This window comes from Tachypleus tridentatus, chromosome 1 (assembly GCF_004210375.1).
Source record: "Tachypleus tridentatus isolate NWPU-2018 chromosome 1, ASM421037v1, whole genome shotgun sequence".
NCBI lineage: Eukaryota > Metazoa > Arthropoda > Merostomata > Xiphosura > Limulidae > Tachypleus > Tachypleus tridentatus.
Genome location: NC_134825.1, coordinates 121,886,628 through 121,902,067, shown reverse-complemented (window position 1 = coordinate 121,902,067; position 15,440 = coordinate 121,886,628). Strand labels below are relative to the sequence as shown.

The following is a 15,440-nucleotide window of genomic DNA, read 5'->3' as shown; positions in this document are numbered from 1 at the left end:
AGGAATGTTGGTTATTAGGAATGGATACTTGGAATATTAGGTTATTAAGAATGGATACTAGGAATATTAGGATATCAGGAATAGACTCAAGGATTATTAGGATATTAGAAATGGTTACTAGGAATAGATACTATGAATATTAGGATATTAGGAATGGATATTAGGAATATTAGGATATTAGGAATAGATATAAAAAATATTTGGATATTAGGAATAGATACTAGGAATATTATGAATGGATACAAGGAATATTGGAATATTAGGAATAGATACTAGGAATATTTGGATATTAGGGATAGATACTAGGATTATTTGGATATTAGGAATAGATACTAGGAATATTAGGATATTAGGAATAGATACCAGGAATATTAGAATATTAGCAATAGGTACTAGGAATATTTGGATATTAGGAAAAGATACTAGGAATATTAGGATATTAGGAATAGATACCAGGAATATTAGAATATTAGGAATAGATACTAGGAATATTTGGATATTAGGAATAGATACTAGGAATATTAGGATATTAGGAATAGATACCAAAAATATTAGAATATTATCAATAGATACTAGGAATATTTGGATATTAGGAATAGATACTAGGAATATTAGGATATTAGGAATGAATACTATGAATATTAGGATATTAGGAATAGAAACTAGTAATATTAAGATATTAGGAATAGATATAAGGAATACTAGGATATTAGAATATTAGGAAACTAGGTATATTAGGATATTAGAAATAGATACTAAGAATATTAGGATATTAGAAAGCGATACCAGGAATATTAAGATATTAGGAATGGATACTAGGAATATTAGGATATTATGAATAGATATTAAAGATATTAGGATGAGATACTAGGAATATTAGGATATTAGGAATAGATATTAAAAATATTAGTATAAGATACTAGGAATATTAGAATTTTAGGAATAGATACCAGGAATATTAGAATATTAGGAATAGATACTAGAAATATTTGGATATTAGTAATACATACTAGGAATGTTGGTTATTAGGAATGGATACTTGGAATATTAGGTTATTAAGAATGGATACTAGGAATATTAGGATATCAGGAATAGACTCAAGGATTATTAGGATATTAGAAATGGTTACTAGGAATAGATACTATGAATATTAGGATATTAGGAATGGATATTAGGAATATTAGGATATTAGGAATAGATACTAAAAATATTTGGATATTAGGAATAGATACTAGGAATATTATGAATGGATACAAGGAATATTGGAATATTAGGAATAGATACTAGGAATATTTGGATATTAGGGATAGATACTAGGATTATTTGGATATTAGGAATAGATACTAGGAATATTAGGATATTAGGAATAGATACCAGGAATATTAGAATATTAGCAATAGATACTAGGAATATTTGGATATTAGGAAAAGATACTAGAAATATTAGGATATTAGGAATGGATACTAGGAATATTAGGATATTAGGAATAGAATCTAGTAATATTAAGATATTAGGAATAGATACTAGGAATGCTAGCATATTAGAATATTAGAAAACTAGGAATATTAGGATATTAGAAATAGATACTAAGAATATTAGGATATTAGAGAGCGATACCAGGAATATTAAGATATTATGAATGGATACTAGGAATATTAGGATATTAGAAATAGATATTAAAAATATTAGGATATTAGTATAAGATACAAGGAATATTAGAATTTTAGGAATAGATACCAGGAATATTAGAATATTAGGAATAGATACTAGGAATATTTGGATATTAGGAATAGATTCTAGGAATATTAGGTTATTAGGAATGGATACTAGGAATATTAGGTTATTAGGAATGGATACTAGGAATATAAGTATATTAGGAATAGATACTAGGAATATTAGGATATTAGGAATATTAGGATATTAGGAATAGATACCAGGAATATTAGAATATCAGGAATAGATACTAGGAAAATTTGGATATTAGGAATAGATACTAGGAATATTAGGTTATTAGGAATGGATACTAGGAATATTAGGATATGAGGAATGGACACTAGGATTATTAGGATATTAGGAATGGTTACTAGGAATAGATACTATGAATCTTAGGATATTAGGAATGGATATTAGGGATATTAGGAATATTAGGATATTAGGAATAGATACTAGAAATATTTGGATATTAGGAATAGATACTAGGATTATTAAAATATTAGGAATAGAAACTAGTAATATTAAGATATTAGGAATAGTTACTAGGAATACTAGGATATTAGAATATTCGGAAACTAAGAATATTAGGATATTTGAAAGTGATACCAGGAATATTAGGATATTAGGAAAAGATACTAGGAATATTAGGATATTAGGAATAGATAGTAGGAATATAAGGATACTAGGAATAGATACTAGGAATATAAGTATATTAGGAATAGATACTAGGAATATGAGGATATTAGGAATAGATATCAAGAATATTAGGAGATTAGGAATGGATACTAGGATATTAGGTATGGACACTAGGTTTATTAGGATATTAGGAATGGATATTAGGAAGAATACTATGAATACTATGAATATTAGAGGATATTAGGAATATTAAAATATTAGGAATAGATACTAGGAATATTAGGATATTAGGAATAGAAACTAGGAATATTAGGATATTAGGAATAGAAACTAGTAATATTAAGATATTAGGAATAGTTACTAGGAATACTAGGATATTAGAATATTAGAAAACTAGGAATATTAGGATATTAGGAATGGATACTAGGAATTTTATGATATTAGGAATAGATATTAAAAATATTAGGATATTAGGATAAGATACTAGGAATATTAGGATATTAGGAATAGATATTAAAAATATTAGTGTAAGATACTAGGAATATTAGGATTTTAGGAATAGATACCAGGAATATTAGAATATTAGGAATAGATACTAGGAATATTTGGATATTAGGAATAGATACTAGGAATATTAGGTTATTAGGAACGGATACTAGGAATATTAGGATATTAGGATTTGATACTAGAAATATTAGGAATATTTACTAGGAATATTAGAATATTAGGAATAGATACTAGGAATATTAGGATATTAGGAATAGATACCAGGAATATTAGAATATTAGGAATAGATACAGGAATATTTGGATATTAGGAATAGATACTAGGAATATTAGGATATTAGGAATGGATTCTAGGAATATTAGGTTATTCGGAATGGATACTAGGAATATCAGGATATCAGAAAGAGATACTAAGAATATTAGGATATTAGGAATGGATACTAGGAATATTAGGGTATCAGGAATGGACACTAGGATTATTAGGATATTAGGAATTGTTACTATGAATAGTTACAATGAATATTAGGATATTAGAAATATTAGGATATTAGGAATAGATACTAGAAATATTTGGATATTAGGAATAGATACTAGGAATATTATGATATTAGGAAGAGATACTAGGAATATTAAAATATTAAAAATAGATACTAGGAATACTAGGATATTAGGAATAGTTACTAGGAATATTATGATATTAGGAATAGATACTAGGAATATTAGGAATAGATACCAGGAATATTAGGAATAGATACCAGGAATATTAGAATATTAGGAATAGATACTAGGAATATTTGGATATTAGGAATAGATACTAGGAATATTAGGTTAATAGGAATTGATACTAGGAATATTTGGATATTAGAAATAGATACTAGGAATATTAGGATATTAGGAATAGATATCAGGAATATTAGAATATTATCAATAGATACTAGGAATATTTGGATATTAGGAATAGATACTAGGAATATTAGGATATTAGTAATGGATACTAGGAATATTAGGATATTAGGAATAGAAACTAGTAATATTAAGATATTAGGAATAGATATAAGGAATACTAGGATATTAGAAATAGATACTAAGAATATTAGGATATTAGGAATGGATACTAGGAATATTAGGATATTAGGAATGGATACTAGGAATATTAGGGTATTAGGAATGGACACTAGGATTATTAGGATATTAGGAATTGTTACTTTGAATAGTTACTATGAATATTAGGATATTAGGAATATTAGGATATTAGGAATAGATACTAGAAATATTTGGATATTAGGAATAGATACTAGGAATATTATGATATTAGGAAGAGATACTAGGAATATTAAAATATTAGAAATAGATACTAGGAATACTAGGATATTAGGAAAAGTTACTAGGAATATTATGATATTAGGAATAGATACTAGGAATATTAGGTTATTAGGAATAGATACCAGGAATATTAGAATATTAGGAATAGATTCTAGGAATATTAGGTTATTAGGAATGGATTCTAGGAATATTTGGATATTCGGAATGGATACTAGGAATATTAGGATATCAGAAAGAGATACTAAGAATATTAGGATATTAAGAATGGATACTAGGAATATTAGGATATTAGGAATGGATACTAGGAATATTAGGGTATTAGGAATGGACACTAGGATTATTAGGATATTAGGAATTGTTAATATGAATAGTTACTATGAATATTAGGATATTAGGAATATTAGCATATTAGGAATAGATACTAGAAATATTTGGATATTAGGAATAGATACTAGGAATATTATGATATTAGGAAGAGATACTAGGAATATTAAAATATTAGAAATAGATACTAGGAATACTAAGATATTAGGAATAGTTACTAGGAATATTATGATATTAGGAATAGATACTAGGAATATTAGGATATTAGGAATAGATACCAGGAATATTAGAATATTAGGAATAGATACTAGGAATATTTGGATATTAGGAATGGATACTAGGAATATTAGGTTATTAGGAATGGATACTAGGAATATTAGGATATTAGGAATGGATACTAGGAATATTAGGATATCAGGAATGGTCACTAGGATTATTAGGATATTAGGAATGGTTACTAGGAATAGATACTATGAATATTAGGATATTAGGAATGGATATTAGGAATATTAGGATATTAGGAATAGATACTAGAAATATTTGGATATTAGGAATAGATACTAGGAATATTAGGAATAGATACAAGGAATATTGGAATATTAGGAATAGATACTAGGAATATTAAGAATAGATACAAGGAATATTGGAATATTAGGAATAGATACTAGGAATATTTGGATATTAGGAATAGATACTAGGAATATTAGGAATAGATACAAGGAATATTGGAATATTAGGAATAGATACTAGGAATATTTGGATATTAGGAATAGATACTAGGAATATTAGGATATTAGGAATGGATACTAGGAATATTAGGATATTAGGAATAGATACCAGGAATATTAGAATATTAGGAAACTAGGAATATTAGGGTATTAGAAATAGATACTAAGAATATTATGATATTAGAAAGCGATACAAGGAATATTAAAATATTAGGAATGGATACTAGGAATATTAGGATATTAGGAATAGATATTAAAAATATTAGGATATTAGGAATAGATATTAAAAATATTAGGATATTAGGATAAGATTCTAGGAATATTAGGATATTAGGAATAGACATTAAAAATATTAGTATAAGACACTAGGAATATTAGAATTTTAGGAATAGATAATAGGAATATTAGAATATTAGGAATAGATACTAGGAATATTTGGATATTAGGAATAGATACTAGGAATATTAGGTTATTAGGAATGGATACTAGGAATATTAGTATATTAGGAATGGATACTAGGAATATTAGTATATTAGGAATAGATACTAGGAATATTAGGTTATTAGGAATGGATACTAGTAATATCAGTATATTAGGAATAGATACTAGGAATATTAGGATATTAGGAATAGATACCAGGAATATTAGAATATTAGGAATAGATACTTGGAATATTTGGATATTAGGAATAGATACTAGAATATTAGGTTATTAGAATGGATACTAGGAATATTAGGATATCAGGAATGGATACTAGGAATATTAGGATATTAGGAATGGATACTAGGAATATTAGGATATCAGGAATGGACACTAGGATCATTAGCATATTAGGAATGGTTACTAGGAATAGATACTATGAATATTAGGATATTAGGAATGGATATTAGGGATATTAGGAATAGATACTAGGAATATTTGGATATTAGGAAGAGATACAAGGAATATTAAAATATTAGGAATAGATATTAGGAATATTAGGATATTAGGAATAGAAACTAGTAATATTAAGATATTAGGAATATTTACTAGTAATACTAGGATATTAGAATATTCGGAAACTAAGAATATTAGGATATTAGAAAGAGATACCAGGAATATTAGGATATTAGGAATAGATACTAGGAATGTTGGGATATTAGAATAGATACTAGGAATATTAGGATATTAGGAAGAGATATTAGGAATATTAGGATATTAGGAAGAGATACTAGGAATATATGGATATTAGGAATAGATACTAGGAATATTAGGATATTAGGAATAGATATTATGAATATTAGGATATTAGGAATAGATACTAGGAACATTAGGAATAGGTACTAGGAATATTAGGATATTAGCAATAGATACTAGGAATATTTGGATATTAGGAATAGATACTAGGAATATTAGGTTATTAGGAATGGACACTAGGAATATTAGGATATTAGGAATGGATACTAGGAATACTAGGATATTAGGTATGGACACTAGGAATACTAGGATATTAGGTATGGACACTAGGTTTATTAGGATATTAGGAATGGTTACTAGGAATAGATACTATAAATATTATGATATTAGTAATGAATATTAGGAATATTAGGATATTAGGAATAGATACTAGAAATATTTGGGTATTAGGAATGGATATTAGGAATATTATGATATTAGTAAGAGATTCTAGGAATATTATGATATTAGTAAGAGATTCTAGGAATATTAAAATATTAGGAATAGATACTAGGAATATTAAAATATTAGGAATAGATACTAGGAATATTAGGATATTAGGAATAGAAACTAGTAATATTAAGATATTAGGAATAGTTACTAGGAATACTAGGATATTAGAATATTAGAAAACTAGAAATATTAGGATATTAGAAATAGATACTAAGAATATTAGATTATTAGAAAGCGATACCAGGAATATTAGGATATTAGGAATGGATACTAGGTATATTATGATATTAGGAATAGATATTAAAAATATTAGGATATTAGGATAAGATACTAGGAATATTAGGATATTAGGTATAGATATTAAAAATATTAGTATAAGATACTAAAAATATTAGGATTTTAGGAATAGATACCAGGAATATTAGAATATTAGGAATAGATACTAGGAATATTTGGATATTAGGAATAGATAATAGGAATATTAGGTTATTAGGAATGGATACTAGGAATATTAGGATATTAGGAATAGATACTAGGAATATTAGTATGTTAGGAAGTGATACTAGAAATATTAGGAATAGATACTAGGAATATTAGAATATTAGGAATAGATACTAGGAATATTAGGATATTAGGAATAGATACCAGGAATATTAGGAATAGATACTAGGAATATTTGGATATTAGGAATAGATGCTAGGAATATTAGGATATTAGGAATGGATTCTAAGAATATTAGGTTATTCGGAATGGATACTAGGAATATTAGGATATCAGAAAGAGATACTAAGAATATTAGGATATTAGGAATGGATACTAGGAATATTAGGGTATTAGGAATGGACACTAGGATTATTAGGATATTAGGAATTGTTACTAGGAATAGATACTATGAATATTAGGATATTAGGAATAGATACTAGGAATATTATGATATTAGGAAGAGATACTAGGAATATTAAAATATTAGAAATAGATACTAGGAATATTAGGATATTAGGAATAGTTACTAGGAATACTAGGATATTAGAATATTAGGAAACTAGGAATATTAGGATGTTAGAAATAGTTACTAAGAATATTAGGATATTAGGAAGAGATACTATGTATTTTGATATTGTAAAAGCAATAGTTTTGAAATTGTACAAGCTATTAATTTACTATAGTTTTCACACTTCTTAAGATATATTGAAATACCCATCATATAAAACTGAGAGGGTAGGTTAACTTACCTGTCACAGAACAAAGTATGGACGGTACACTGCCATCAACGTCATTACATGCTGAGAATAAATATAACCACAAATGAAACAAACAGAACGTTCATGCATCAAGCAAAATAAAAATTGTATTAACAACAGCGTAATAAACAGGAATTACACAGTTAGATAGGGTTTCAATATCATATTGTTTTAGAAATATGAAAATGTATAAATATTAGTCCTTCAGGTGTAGTAACACAGCAATGAGTTATGAAGTAATCATCCCTGGTATCGAGCAGTGCTATATCATAATACTATGAGAGTTGCTCTGTAGGACATACAATAATGCAATATTTTAAAACTAATAAACCTACCACAGTAATGTGCAAGAATGGCTCTCATTGAATTATAGTAATAAATGCATAACTGGCTCAAAATGAAATAATAGTAAGTATGATTAGTTAGATGAAATACTACAATAGTGAACTAATTTGATTGTCATCTTGTCTCAGTTGTGAATTTAATAAAACAAACTGTATTACACAATGGGTTTCATTTTTCTCACCTCAGTAAATATACGTTAGAAGCAAATCAGTTAACTATCTAAAACGTAAACACGCAAGCTGTTTTTTTTTCCTAATATTAGAACCTGTTGTCTCAAAAACGTTTTTAACTTTTGCTATAAATCCTACTAAATTTATGGAACAATTCCTATGTAATCAAATAACGTATTTAAAGTTAATTAACATTTCAACATATTTTAGCTTCTCAGAATAAAAGTTGTTACTTTAATTACTGTGACGTAAGTATCTCGGTACCAGATTTTTTTTTTTTTACTTTAACTACTGCGATACAAGCATCGTGATTCTACGAAAGGTTGGAACAATTGCATAAGTATAAAGCCCACGTGTTTCAGAAAATAAACTGAATATAATTACAATGACACATTTATAATAGCAAAATATAACCTACTTTGTTTTCTGACAGATATTAGCATGCTGTCGTGGCCCAAAGCGTTCCAGGCGGAGCAATTATAGTCCCCGAAATCACTTTCTTCTGCCTTGTGAATGATCAGCAAGTTCTTGAGTCCGTTCGGTAAGTGTTCTGTTACAATCTCGTATCCTTCCGCGTTGTCAATATCTACCACCTGAACCAAGAAAGCACGACAAACAAGAAACACGGATTCCGTAATTAGCAACTTGTTGAAGGTGACAGATTTAGTGCTTTCAATAGATCAGTATCGTTTATTATCACTAAAAACGTCTGCTGTCCGTGACGACCTTTCATTCAGAGTCATAAAAATAGGTTGATGTGACTCTAGGATGTCTTTTCTTAAGAAGAATATTAGGAGATATATTATTATTTATTAATAAAAATGAGAGATAGTGCATCTTATTGCGTGCACTCAAGCAGAATATTTACAATTACCCAAAAGTTTTAACAATAATAACAACAAAAAAAGTGTTGTAAGCCATTGCATTGATAGATAATGACACAAACAATATATTAGGTAAACAGTAAATACACTATTTGTTTTCTTCCATGATGTTGAGTGCATGAATTTGTTTGTTTGTTTCTTTTGAATTTCGCGCAAAGCTACACGAGGGCTATCTGCGTTAGCCGTCCCCAATTTAGCAGTGTAAGACTAGAGAGAAGGCAGCTAGTCATCACGACCCACCGCCAACTCTTGGGCTACTCTTTTACCAACAATAAGTGGGATTGACCGTCGCATTATCGGGCCCCTAAGGCTGAAAAAGCGATCATGTTTGGTGCGACGGGGATTTGAAGTCGCGACCCTCAAATTACGAGTCGAACGTCTTGACACACCTGGCCCTGTCGGGCCCCGAATGTATGAAACTTGTCTAATACGATAAATAATTATTCCAAATTGACTGACAACCTTTGACGGGACTTACATACAAATATGTATTTCAATATCATGGAAGTTATACTGACAAAAATCATAAAAAGATGCATTGTAATGGTCTTCGGGAATCATAATTAAGACATGTAAAGATACTTGAATAATTACAGTGGATTACTTTGTTAATCATATTACTTTACGAATAAAATTGTTTTTGAACATTTGATCCAAGCTACGTTATAACACCCTATTTCAAGAAAACTTTACATCACTTTTACACTTTATTACTTTAGTGTATTACACATTCAAAATCTCTGATTATTCACATGTAATGCTTGTAATTTTCAGATTTTTTTATTTTCTTAACTAGTCGCCCCCCAGTGGCACAGTGGTATGTCTGCGGACTTACACACTAAAAACCCAGTTTCGATACCCGTTGCGAGCAGAGCACAGATAGCCCATTGTGTAGCTTTATGCTTAATTCAAAACAATTGAAACAATCAATATTAATTAGTCTATTTAAATATAATTATACCATTCTCATTCTTTTTCTTCGATACCTTCCAGAAGGGGGCGCTAGAAGGCATCACAGCCACTATGACATCATTATTGTATAAACCCACATAAATATGAAATATCTCGCACTTGGACAATAAAAATTGGATTAATCATTTCAATAAATAGCTATAAACAATGTTTATAGCCCTTAGATGTCCGGGGCCGCACGCGCGCTACACTGAAGGAATCAGCGTGTGATTGCCCCTGTCCGGTAGGACTGGGTAACCCGTTGAACCTCCTTCGTGATAGGGATAGGGGCTTGTAATTATTCCAAAAAGCATTCGACAGCGTTTGGGACAACGCCATCATATACAAACTAAATCACCTACAAATAAATCCCACGATAGTCAAATGGATTTCAAATTTCTTAACCAATAGAACAGCACAAGTAAAAGTCAATAAAACCATATCCAAATTATTTAATATAACGGCAGGAGTGCCCCAAGGATCAGTCCTCTCTCCACTTCTATACATAATTTTCGTCAGTGACATACCTTTTCCAAATCTAACATACACACACAATTCACAATACGCAGACGACATCGCAATCTGGAGCACCTCCAGAAACCCAGTAATGGCCATGTCTCGCGTACAAGAATCACTAAACAACGTCTCAACATGGAGCAATAAGTGGAGGGTCGTGTTAAATCCAACAAAAACACAAGCAATCACCTTCTATAGAAAACTAAAAAGCAAAGAAAAAATCTAGAAAAATAAAACTATCACTTCGAAACACAACCATTAACATGAGCAAAACATCACATTCCTTGGCGTCACTTTCGACACAAAACTAACATGGAAAAACACGTAAACAATATACACTCATCAATCAGAAAAGGATTTCATATCTAAAGACTATAACTGGTAAACAATCGAAATGCGCACCGAACACCATTGTACAAATATACAAGGCTTACATCCGTCCACTAATAGAGTACGGATGTCAAGTAACATACAATATGTCAAACAACACACTCCAAAAAATCCAAGTGCAACAAAACAGAATATTAAAATCCGCATTCAGTTTACCATCACTTACGCCAACAAATTATCTACACCAAATTAGTAATTTACCAATTATAAGAGATAGAATGACAGAACTTTCTCTCAAATATTATCTAAAAGCAGAAAATAGAAACAAACTAACGGCATCACTACACAAATTATCAAGTGCACCAACAAAATACACATCACCTTACAACATATTTCAAGAATCACAATCCACTCAACAAAGAATCTAAATAAATAAAATCCATGTTATTAATATGAATTCCTTTTTTTCAGGTAAAGGGCACACGACAGGCAAAACTTTCGGCGCCTGTCGTGTGAAAGTGGGTTTTCTCGGGGCGCTCCCGTTTCCCCCCACATCAAAATCTTCAGGCATTGGATTTCTAGATCCCAGCCCAGGCAACTTTTTTGCCAGACCCTGAGTCGGGCCGTTTGATTTGATCTGGATTTGAATGAATTACATTCATGTTCACATCTGCCCAACTTTTTCCTTTCGGGACAGGTCCCGGCCTTTCTTTCCACTGCTGCCTTTGCCTCCACCCAAAGCAATATTTAGAGAGACATTCTCCACCCAAAAAGTCAAGAATAATAACGATAATTAATTTATTAAAATAATAATAAAAAAAACCACCACTTAATCTTAATAAGAATCCACGAAAGGGGACGAAGAGGAACTACAAAGTTCCTGAACACCCCAGTTGGAGAGAGAACTCTTCTGATTTCTCTCTCTCTAAACTGAACCCCTGCCACGGTAGTTTAGTTTAGTTTAGAGCTTCATAAATCAGTTATTATATTTGAAGAGTTCAGTTTTCAGTAACCAATAAAAACGGAGAATTGCCACATTCACAAATTTTAATAAGCGTCCTCAGTGAGAAAGTTTTCAATTGTTAAAAATATTTCTAATTTCACGGTAGAGGTTGACAGTCTTTACAGTTTTATTAGTATTTGTAAATATTAGTATCACTTTATACTGTGGTCTTCCAGGGGTCTCTGATTACACTGTACCTTAAATAGCTGTTTATCTAGCAGACATGTATAAATAACATCTCTATTTGTGTTATGTAAAGTATTAATTCAACAGTTAATGTTCGTACTTTTTAATTAAAAACAATAAGTAAATTAGAGTCGAATGTACAATATGAGGAAAAAAATATTACATGGAAAACTGGATAAACCATTAATTATCCCACACATTTCAATTACGACATAAATGGAAAATAATTAAAAATTAAATGAAATATCATTGCATGAATTTTTAATTAATTATAACAATAAAACTATACAAGTTTATAGTGACTTCCGAAGAGACAAACACGAACGTAATTTATCTCTGGAAATAATTTCCACCACACTCAATAACAGAATTACATCTACCCTCATAATAGTTATTCGCTGAATAAAATTTGAGTCACAACTAGAAAACTTAAACATTTCATTAAAGAGATTGTAATGGTTTGTTTGCTTAGAACTAAGCACAAAGCTACACAATGGGCTATCTGTGCTCTGCCCACAACAGGTATCGAAACCCAGTATTTTAGCGGTATGAGTCAGCAGACGTACCGCTGTAATGATAATTTTTTTTTCTTTATTGGTAGAATATATACATAAATTTGTGAAATTATTTTTTCTCTATCTATATAAGTCGAGAAGATTCGAGTAGAGAAATATGTATTTTGATGAAAATTACCTGTGACCGTTTTATCCACACCACTCGAGAAGGTTCGGGTACTGATGTAATTAAGCATTGCACTTTCACCTTTTGTCCCTCAATACCATACTGAATATCAGGTCCTTTTATGACAGGTGGACCTGAAAAAATTAGGATGTCTTGTTTATTCTATCTCAAGGCAACGCGTATCTAACAAACTGCTCTGAAATGAATGTTGTTATTACGTACGGTTTTTATACTTTACTATTGAGTTCATTGCATTATACGATGTTCATCAAATGTTTTTGAGTAATTTTGTTACCAAATAATGAAAAATATGGTAAACAACCTTTGACATAGACGAACGAGTTTGAAGACATCTCAGGAAGTCCGGCTACTGACGCTGTACAAGTGTATTTTCCCTCTGTGTCTGGTCTCACTTGTGGGATTACCAAGACCATACTAGTCCCGACGACGCGCGTGCTCTTCTCGAATGTCCAAGTTATTTTAGGAGAAGGATTGCTATCAACAGGACACATCAATCGAACTTCCTCACCTAAATCTGCAGCTATGTTTTCCGGAGCTGACTTAAATACCGGACCATCTAAATAAATGAAGGCGTATAAAGCTGTTTTAAAAGGCAAAACTATCAAATGATTCAGCTGGTTCAAGATTCACTGTATTTTTAGAAAATTTATAATATCCATAGTTTAAAAAGTCGTATAAAAATGATGATTTTAATAACAAAAAATATCGTTTGTTTATTATTTCCACGTCAGTTTTTGTGCATTATAAGCAAGGAATGAGTTAGAAAAATTACAAATCGACACAAGTTGTTTTAGCTATTTGAAAATTAAGTTTGGTGTAAGTAATATTCTTCTTGTTCTTTATTTCTAAGCCTAAAGCTAAACAAAGGGCTATCTGTGCTCTGCCCACCTACAGTGTATCGAAACCCAGTTTACAACGGTATAATTCCGTAAACATTCTTCTATGACACTGGGGGTTAATAAAGCTGTGTCATAGATTTTACCCAACACACTGAGAGGTTGGAAGTGGAAATAAAAATCTATTTAGAGATTAGAATACAATATTGGCTTCATTGATATTAGGTTTGTTTGTTTACAGAGCTACACACTGAGCTATCTGTGGTTTTCTCACCACAAGTTTCGAAACCTGGCTTCTAGCAATATAAGTCCGCATACATATCGCTGTGCCATTAGGGGACTTGCATTAAGTTTTTGACTATATAAGTAGGCCCGACATGTCCAGGTATGCTAATCAAATAGTAATCCGAGGATCGCGGGCTCGAATGCCTGTCACAACAAACATGAGGGCGTTATAAAGTGACGTTCAATCCCACTATTCGTTGGTAAAAGAGTAGCCCAAGAGTTGGAGGTGGGTGGTGATGACTAGCTGCCTTCCCTCTAGTCTTACACTGCTAAATTAGGGACGGCTAGCGCAGACAGCCCTTGTGTAGATTTGCGCGAAATTAAAAAGAACAAAACAGAACGGCGGGCATACCAGCCGTTTTGAGATACATACCCATGGTAAACTCAGCACTATAAACTTCACTAAATTATCATATTTTTATGAACCCACTAAAAGCAAAACTCCGTCACATAATAAAATAATCCTAAATATCCAGAAAATAATATCTTTATACAGATAAAATAATATCTTTATACAGATAAAATAATGTCTTTATACAGATAAAATAATATCTTTATACAGATAAAATGTGATTTACACGAAACTTGGTTTAATAAAGTAAGCGCTCCCTGCTAGTACAGCGGTAAATCTACGGATTTATAACGCTAAAATCAGGGGTTCGATTCTCTTTGGTGAGCTCAGCAGTTAACCTGATGAGGCTTTGTTATAAAAAGACACGCAAATAAAAGGTGTTCGATTCCCCTCGGTGGGCTCAGCAGATAACCTGATGTGGCTTTGTTATAAGAAGACACGCAAATAAAAGGAGTTCGATTCCCCTCGGTGGGCTCGGCAGATAACCTGATGTGGCTTTGTTATAAGAAGATATGCAAATAAAGTAATCGTTAAAGAACTTTTATTTTGTACCAGCTGTCTTCCTGTTACTGTATATACAGTAAATATTTTATGTTGTACCAGTTGTCTTCCTCTTACTGTATATATAGTAAATATTTTATGTTTACCAGCTGTCTTCCTGCTACTGTATATATAGTAAATATTTTATGTTGTACCACCTTATTCCTGTTACTGTATATAAAGAAATATTTTATGTTGTAC

General features: G+C 30.4%; 1 protein-coding gene across 5 annotated transcripts in view; it reads right to left on the bottom strand.

Moving 5' to 3' along the window:
- The window catches only part of LOC143222567 (irregular chiasm C-roughest protein-like), a 191,857-nt gene that overhangs the window by 56,426 nt on the left and 119,991 nt on the right, over positions 1-15,440 (bottom strand). For all 5 annotated transcript variants that reach the window (XM_076449247.1, XM_076449235.1, XM_076449254.1 and 2 more), the window contains 4 exons: positions 13,528-13,782; positions 13,218-13,339; positions 9,073-9,247; positions 8,131-8,181 (listed from right to left, as the gene is read on the bottom strand). In XM_076449247.1, coding sequence (XP_076305362.1) covers positions 8,131-8,181; positions 9,073-9,247; positions 13,218-13,339; positions 13,528-13,782 — 603 coding nt within the window. The remainder of the gene's footprint in view (positions 1-8,130; positions 8,182-9,072; positions 9,248-13,217; positions 13,340-13,527; positions 13,783-15,440) is intronic.